This window comes from Nicotiana attenuata, unplaced genomic scaffold (genome assembly GCF_001879085.1).
Source record: "Nicotiana attenuata strain UT unplaced genomic scaffold, NIATTr2, whole genome shotgun sequence".
Classification (NCBI taxonomy): domain Eukaryota; kingdom Viridiplantae; phylum Streptophyta; class Magnoliopsida; order Solanales; family Solanaceae; genus Nicotiana; species Nicotiana attenuata.
This window is the reverse complement of record NW_017676070.1, coordinates 15,119-22,698: the sequence shown is the minus strand read 5'-3', so window position 1 is coordinate 22,698 and position 7,580 is coordinate 15,119. Positions and strand designations below refer to the sequence as shown.

Here is a 7,580-nt window from a genome sequence, read left to right as displayed (position 1 = left end):
GTGTGTAATAGTAGTACTTCCTATAGTAGTTTGTCGTCTCTTAATAGTAGTTTGTTATCTACGTCTGATACTACACCCCATGACTCTAGTCTGGGAGACTTTTGTAAACTGATGCCTCTTATGCATCAACTAACTCGGTGTGCTGTACTACTTTAAGTTTATATAATATGAACTATCTTTCCTACCAAAAAATAGAAGTTGGATTTGACTTCCTAGCACGACCATGTTACTCAAGACGTAAGGCCTCAAGAAGTAACAATTTTAAGTGTAGTGGACTGCGCTGAAAATAATTATAGATTTTTTGGAAAAAAAAATATAATATTAGATACTAAAACGACATCATTTAAAACCAGTATTTTAAAAGGCGTTTCGGGGCGAGCCCTGGGGCAAGGCGCATCAAAAATGCCCTGAGGCAATGATGTGGGGCAAAAGTTTCAAGAGGCGTACGCCCAGCAATTTAGGGCGTGAGCCCGGACGTTTGAGGTGCGTTTTTGTTGTGAGGTGTAAGCCCCATAGATTTTTTTAAATTAAAACAAAATTTGCTGAATAAGTCCTTCATATAATACCCAAATTCTCAAATGTCGGCATATAATTGCTCTTAAAGTCAAGACCTTTTTATTGATAGAAGCCTAATTTATGGTCTTTTTCAATTATTTATTCTGTCCGCTAGTCTGCTACTATCTCCCAAAAGCAACGATAGTCAATTTTTTTTGCAAATACAAAGAGAGCTCCATTCTCCTTTGTATCAGCAAGTTCAAAGTTCAAATTGCTGGTTAGTCATCCTTTTTGTTCCTCCATACAGAAAACTTTATTCTTTTCAACTCAAGTTACTTGTGCTTGTAAGTAACGTATAATGAATTGTTTTGACTAGTTTTTTTTGTGGGGATGGAACATATCTATATATATTTTTCACAAATTTCTCAATTTTACCTATTTATAATTTTTTACTTTAATTATATTATTTTATAAAATATTAATAATTAAATACCTATGGGGCTTACACCGCGTGCTTCGGGGCTTACGCCTCGCTGAGGCATATGTAAAACGCCCCGCCTTATCCCTTATGCCCACACCTTTTAATACATTGTTCAATCTACTTTATGCAATCAATTTTGTTAAACCGATCTTTATACTCCGCTTTCGAATGAATAGAAGCCAATGAAGAGTAAAGAATAGATTTGGGAATTTCGGAGTAACTCCTAAGTTACAGATTTCTGAGTCAACTTTCTGTATGAGCTTCCAGTATTTTGCCTTCAGCCTTTACGTTCTCGCAAGACTTTCGCCCTTACTATTCAACTGAAATTTCTGACTCACTAGCTCGTCAAAACAGAGCCTTGGTGTTTGGTTTGCAAGGGAAACTGGAGAGTGGAGCCTATCGGTCAATGTTCTTGCAATTAGTACATCTTATATTCGACCAACTTACCAATATCGATCTTCCAACTCAATGTTTAAATTTCTAAATTTTAGCTTAAACAATTTGGTGAGACTGCAAATGAGCCCATAAGAACCTACAGCTACTTGTCTTACTGCTATGTTCTCATCCCCAGCTGTACAATAGCTTCCGTTCATGTTTGATTTTAGTGGAGACAGACCATATTTATCAATATCAGAAACAAAATTGCCATCTAACTTCAAATTGAGACGAGAAAAGTAAGTCTTATGACGGTTTAAGACAGATATGAGAGCATATTGAATAGCATTGGAAAACTGAGTAGCTTAACATGACAGTACAGAGGACAATAATTATCTGTCCCTTGTATAGCAAAGCCCCAAAGGAAGAACAAAGGCAGCTGAAAGTGCGGACCAACGGAGAGAACCAATAGTTTCAGTGAAGTTGATCGATCAAGCACCATAAAATTGATATTTATCAAGATTTGGAGCCATTTCACTATCCTTCCGTTGGCTCTGCTGGAGATGAGTCTTCTGTCTTGTCACCTTTTTTCCCTGCTCATGCAAGGTAAGGCATCATCAGAATTGAAAAAATTACTGGTTAGACTGCTAAAATATTGTTCTACAATTTCAATAATATGCTTGTTTCACAACTTAAGAGACATTGAAATTCCATTACAGTATTTTGCAAACGCATTTTGAATTACCTTTCTTTTTCTTCCCACCGCCTTTCTTCTTGGTTTTAACGGGAAGGGCAAGCCAGGCTTTGATTTCGGGTTCATTCTCTATCGTCTTTGCAGGCTTCAGCTCCTGGAGAGCATGAGATGTAACCCTATCCGACCCATTAGGCATTAACAGCACTGTGAATTTAATGTGAGCAACCAAATCACCTGCACAGCAACCAACAACGATGATAAAAACAAACGACGGACACTACCTTAAATTCGAATACTGTACAAAATGATGCTGCTTCAGCATAGGAATGTATCATGAAAACAACACAGCTAAGATAGTACCAACCAGGTTTCTCATGTAGAACAGGATATGGCTGCAGAAGCTCATGGTTAACACACTCAACTAGGCCCAGACGAGCCCTCTTCTCCTCCAAATCCCTGTTCAAGTAAAATAAGAGTAACTAAACAGCATTTTCTTTGATAAGTGTAACCAGACATCATCATGATCATGAAACTTCTACATTACTACAGCAGAATGGAAATTGGGAAAATCATTGGACCTTGCGGTAAATGGCATGATAGGGAACTTCTGACTGATTTCACTGAAGATAAACCTTGAAGCTTTCATCTTCAGGTTATAGCTCTTGTCCACGGCTCTCTTGTAGATAGTTGTTTGTTTCTCATCCAACAATTTTGGCTGCAAATTTTTAGAAGGCCGTGAAAGTAAACAACTGTGAGATTCATATGAAAAATCATCTTTTTAAAATAAAAAAAAATCAGATGTCATGCATCACATGTCCATACCTTTCCTTCACCAGTGCTTGTCACAATATCAATGGAGTAAACCTCATTCTCCTCGAATTCTGCTTCATCTACTCTTGTTTCAGGATTGGTCACACTCAATACAACTTTGTTTCCATCAATAACAAATTGCTTCATTTGATGGCTCAAGACACCCTCAACAATCTTGCAGTCATAGGCAGCAGCAACTTTCTGAATAGCTTCTGTTACATCCGAGTTCTGCAATGTCCAAGGCACTTAGAAAAAAAAAATGCACGAGGAACCCAAACATTTATTGCTCTGAAGGATGGTTTGGAGCAGTAAAAGAACTATTGGATGGAAGATACTGCTAGAAAAAAGGAAAATATAAGACAAAGAGCATACTGCCATCTTCATGCATGAAGACTTTACTGACCTATATACAGCACCTATATCCTAAACACCCACTCTAGCTTGTCTACATATTCGTAACATTCAAATGAGACCAAAGGAAGTCTTACCTCACAGTAGCCTGAGGATTAAAAACTAAATAGAAAAATACCTAATAAAATAAAAGTTTACTCTCATAAAACATAGTAATACCTTTATTCAACACAACCTAAAATGATCTACAAGTCGGGCATTACATAAAAGTAAGAAGAGATCTGCTTTCCAACATCAAATTGAGATAAGTGGATCTCATTCAAGTCAGACTAGTAACTGAGGTACACATCAAGAACTAGAAACCATGTTACTGATCTTTTGGGCCCATAACATCTTCATGGTCATATTCAAATATCAAATCCACCTCCCTACTCCCTAGGGTTAAGAGAATGAAAGTTTAATTGTCATGAAAGAAAAAAAGCAGCAAAGCGTCTGGAAATGCATGACCACCAAACTGTATTATCTGAGGTTCCTCTCAACTGAAAAAATGAGGCAGTAAAAAGTCCTTTGCTTCTTATAAAGACCCACCAAACTAAGGATGTAACAAGTAGTCACACAAAAAAGGACTTGTAGTTACCAATTAAAAAAAAAAAAAAAAGAGGACTTATAGTTTCTCTTCAAATAGGCAAAGGCAAGAACCATCACAATAGCTGAGCGTTCTTCAAGAAAGAGAAGTAAAGATTGAATAGAAACCATGTTCACCATCACCAGATCACTACCGCCATAAAGAAACTTGAATGACACTATCCACCGAGACAAATTGCTTGAGCAAACTGAAGCACTCAAAGAGTGATAGCCAATGGGAAACAAACAAACAAAAAAACTACAGGGAGTGGAAACAAGCTATACTGATCTATTATCTCGAAATACACAATTTTCATTTTAAAAATAACTTAAAGCTATTATATAGTAACAGAAAAGTAACTTACAGGAAAAAAAGAAGAAGATAGTAACAGAAAACTAGTTAACTGGATTTAATACTGATATTGGTAGACAGGAGTTTGATTTGAAAATTGACCTAGAGAACCTAACGAGGATGTAAAAGGAGCCTCTTCTTATCAATAGTGAAGAAAATAGAATCTTGCCAAAATCTTTTTCCTTCAGATTTTTGCTTTTTGAGCTTCTTGCAAACTGGGAGAATACCACAAGTTCAATCATTCTACAAACAGAAATGATTACTATGAAAATCAGCTTCTGGGAACCATCTTGGGGCATTAATCTTACAGGTTGAGATATCCTTTTCAATGGCAAAGGGTAAATGTCTGTACCTCCTCTTCGAACTGTGCAACACTTAGAAGAAATTATACTTTCAAGTAGATCAATGGTTAAGAATCTAAATATATGAATAAAGTAACCCTTCTCTAATATGATAAGCTTTAAGACGAGGTTGTACTCAGAATGCAGCAACTAACAATTAAACCCATTGATACTCATGCAGGCTCCAATAACCATTACCTTCTTTCCTGGTCTCACAAGCCTCAAAGCAACTTCAGCGGCTGTATTAGCAGCTGCAATGACATCAGCAGCTCTACCGGTAACTGGTCCTTCGTGAAGAACATGTGTATGTCCAACTACAGCAATAAATCCATCAATGTGACATCCCATATCACTGCAACAAAAAAGAACTACATGTTACTCATACAAACAGTTAACTCATTCAAATTACAATCAACCAGTGCTAAAGCAACTCTTTCGCTTATTGAATAGTTAAGCCCTAAAGTCAGAATTTGAACTGGAGAAAATCCAACTTATTTATATGACTTAAAGTTCCTACTGTCAGCACTCAAGGCCAGAATTCAAGGGCAGCTCATGCTGAAAGAAATTCTTCTTTTCCCCTAAACTAGCTCTCAAAGCCATGATAAACAATGAAATCAACTTAAAGTGATGTAAACTATTACTTACATCTTCAATATATCACCTTCTTCCAGTACTGTCTCATCGCTAGACAATGGTGAGAAATGACACACAGTGTTGTTAACTGAAATACACGTTGGAAATGCAACACCTCTCTCAATTTTCTTCTTCACATTCTTGTACATATTTCCAGTTTGCCTGCACCGCGAAAGAGCCATCATTATTACTGAGATACAAGGAAATTGAATGTGCTGAAAGCATAGAAAGCTCAAGAAGTGCATACTCTTTGATAAAGGCATCCCCTTTTTCACAAAGATCAACTATCTTTGCTTTTGGCTTGCATTCGGACAACACCAATTGCAAAGCCTCTGCACAATTAAAACCAAAATAACAAAACTTAGTACTTATACCATGACACTATAAGGAATCGGGGAATGGAGTAGCTCTTTCTTTGACTTCAGCTTTTCAAATACTACAACAACAACAACTACTACGGTTCAGAGTGTGTTTCGCTATATAAATCCTCACTGTCCACGTTACTTCATTTAAATCATCTCATGTTTTTCAATGACTCTTTAAACAAACATTCTACACCATTGTGATTTTCTGCACTTTTATGTGATTTACATAAACTTTTGATAAAGGAAATTTCTAAATAATAGATTTTATTTCACAATAAGAAGTTAAGGAAATTTATATTGGGTTGTGCAACAAAAATTAGATGGTTAGAACGCTGTTCTAAGACAATCAGAGGGAGTAAACACCAATGGACTTTCAGCTATCAAATGACCCAAACGATTAAACTTTCAATCGGCAAATCAAAAGGGGTATCTCAAAAAGCATGTACAACAAAAATTTAAATTAAAAAAATAGGGAGAAATTAAGGAGATTAACTGTTAACGATTTCAGCGGCGCTCTTGTACTTGGTGACGACCTCAGGACTGGTTAGATCCAATTCTCTCTCTTCTCTCTCGTCGTCCGACATAGTTACCAAACAGGCCTATAAATACAGTTACAGAATTTCTGCTGAAAAAGGAATATGGAGAAAAATGAATTCAGAAGAACAAATGAATGAATGAATGAATGAAGAAATGAAAGGAAGGGGGGAATGATAAGAACAGGAAACTTACCGAAGCGAAAATTGGGTTTTGCTGATGGAAAGGAAAGTGGAGGCAAGAAAGGGTTGAGCTAGGGTTTTGAGTGAGCAAAAGTGCCTCCTTTTGTTAAGGTGAAGTGATAAATGGAGACATAGATGACAGCCTGGTGATTATGTGGCATAAAGTGGTCCTTTTCTCTTTCCTAGTTGGCACTTATGCCTTGTTTGTGCAATGTTCATGTTTGTATTTAATCACCCACTCTGACATGGTCCTGAATATAATCAACTTCAATGTTTTGCTAGCACATGAACAACCTCTCAAAGAAGCAACCAGATGAATTCTTTTCCTTGTACCTCACATCCATAAGAAGCATAAACTCTGAGTTTTCCCAAAACCTGCACATGGATCGATAAGGCGAAATATAGCACACATTCATCAAGTTCTTCACTCGAATTACCCCTCATGTTTTCTTTCTTATTCATAAATAATCCACCAATGCACCGATAATCAGAAACCGCACAAGCAGATAACCACGCGATCCAGTCGTAGACGGTGGGCTCCCCCACTTAGCTTTAAGCTACCATCACATAATGTAGAACCCACGAAGATTCCTCCGTCTCAATTACCATGATGTCGCATTGTCAACTTGCTAAATTTCTCGTAGTCCCTTGTTAAATTTTTCATGAACATTCCGAATTATCAGCCGCAATCGCATATTCGACCTTCTGCCGGGTGGTAAGTAGAACTCTACGTAGAAACTTCATCTAAATCACGCAACCGCTAACCTACTCACTGGAGATAATCCAACTGTGGAATTCCATACCAACATCTTCCAACTACGGTGCACTGGGTACAACTACTACGAAATTAGTAAACCCTCCTAAGCCCATGCTCATCCACCGGGTGTACAAGTCTGTTCATTCCCCATTGACATCAACTGAAAGTCCGAAAATACCTTCCAAACTCGAAGTCATGTTGCATCCAAAAACGATAATCAAGTTTTCACACCCCTCTTCATTTCAAGCAAACTCCTCTCTGCCATATTTAATCTTCCTCAGTACAGTAGCCACCATCCCAAATAAAATCCGTAGACCTAGTCACTTTCCACCATGATTTCCAAATCGCTCTAAAGATTCTCAAGGCACGTGACTATCCTACCACAGAATCCATATGCTACTCTATCACTCCCACTTCGATTAAACCACCTCCTTTAAGTAACTTTTCGACCTCGGCTCTTCATACTTGACCTGCTAGTAATTCAACCACCGCAAGATACCTCCCACCATGTCCATCCTCATCCTTCACTGCCCGAATGCTGCCTCAAATCAAAGTCCATCCTGTAGCACCTGAACTAATAAATTTC

General features: G+C 37.5%; 1 protein-coding gene across 3 annotated transcripts; it reads right to left on the bottom strand.

The window, feature by feature from the left end:
- Nucleotides 1-1,606: 1,606 nt before the first annotated feature.
- LOC109220722 (ERBB-3 BINDING PROTEIN 1) lies at nt 1,607-6,360 on the bottom strand. 3 transcript variants are annotated; one of them, XM_019385189.1, is made up of 10 exons: nt 6,251-6,360; nt 6,015-6,146; nt 5,404-5,488; nt 5,169-5,318; nt 4,722-4,875; nt 2,868-3,083; nt 2,624-2,760; nt 2,410-2,501; nt 2,097-2,279; nt 1,607-1,944 (listed from the first exon to the last, which is right to left on the bottom strand). In XM_019385189.1, the coding sequence occupies exons 2-10, from the start codon at nt 6,103-6,105 to the stop codon at nt 1,889-1,891; spliced, it is 1,164 nt and encodes a 387-aa protein (XP_019240734.1). In that variant the 5' UTR covers nt 6,106-6,146; nt 6,251-6,360; the 3' UTR covers nt 1,607-1,888. The 3 variants fall into 3 exon arrangements, with proteins under 3 accessions (XP_019240734.1, XP_019240735.1, XP_019240736.1); XM_019385190.1 differs by having other exon boundaries at nt 6,015-6,143; nt 6,251-6,356; XM_019385191.1 differs by having other exon boundaries at nt 6,015-6,120; nt 6,251-6,354.
- Between the last annotated feature and the right edge of the window lie 1,220 nt (nt 6,361-7,580).

What these genes read in the sequence shown, in the direction of transcription:
- LOC109220722 (XM_019385189.1), bottom strand. Translation starts at nt 6,105, where the DNA reads ATGTCGGACGACGAGAGAGAAGAGAGAGAATTGGATCTAACCAGTCCT. An exon ending in GAAGGTGATATATTGAAGAT is followed by an intron (nt 4,876 to 5,168) that starts GTAAGTAATAGT and finishes TTTTTGTTGCAG; the next exon opens with TGATATGGGATGTCACATTG. An exon ending in ATCATGCCATTTACCGCAAG is followed by an intron (nt 2,502 to 2,623) that starts GTCCAATGATTT and finishes TTACTTGAACAG; the next exon opens with GGATTTGGAGGAGAAGAGGG.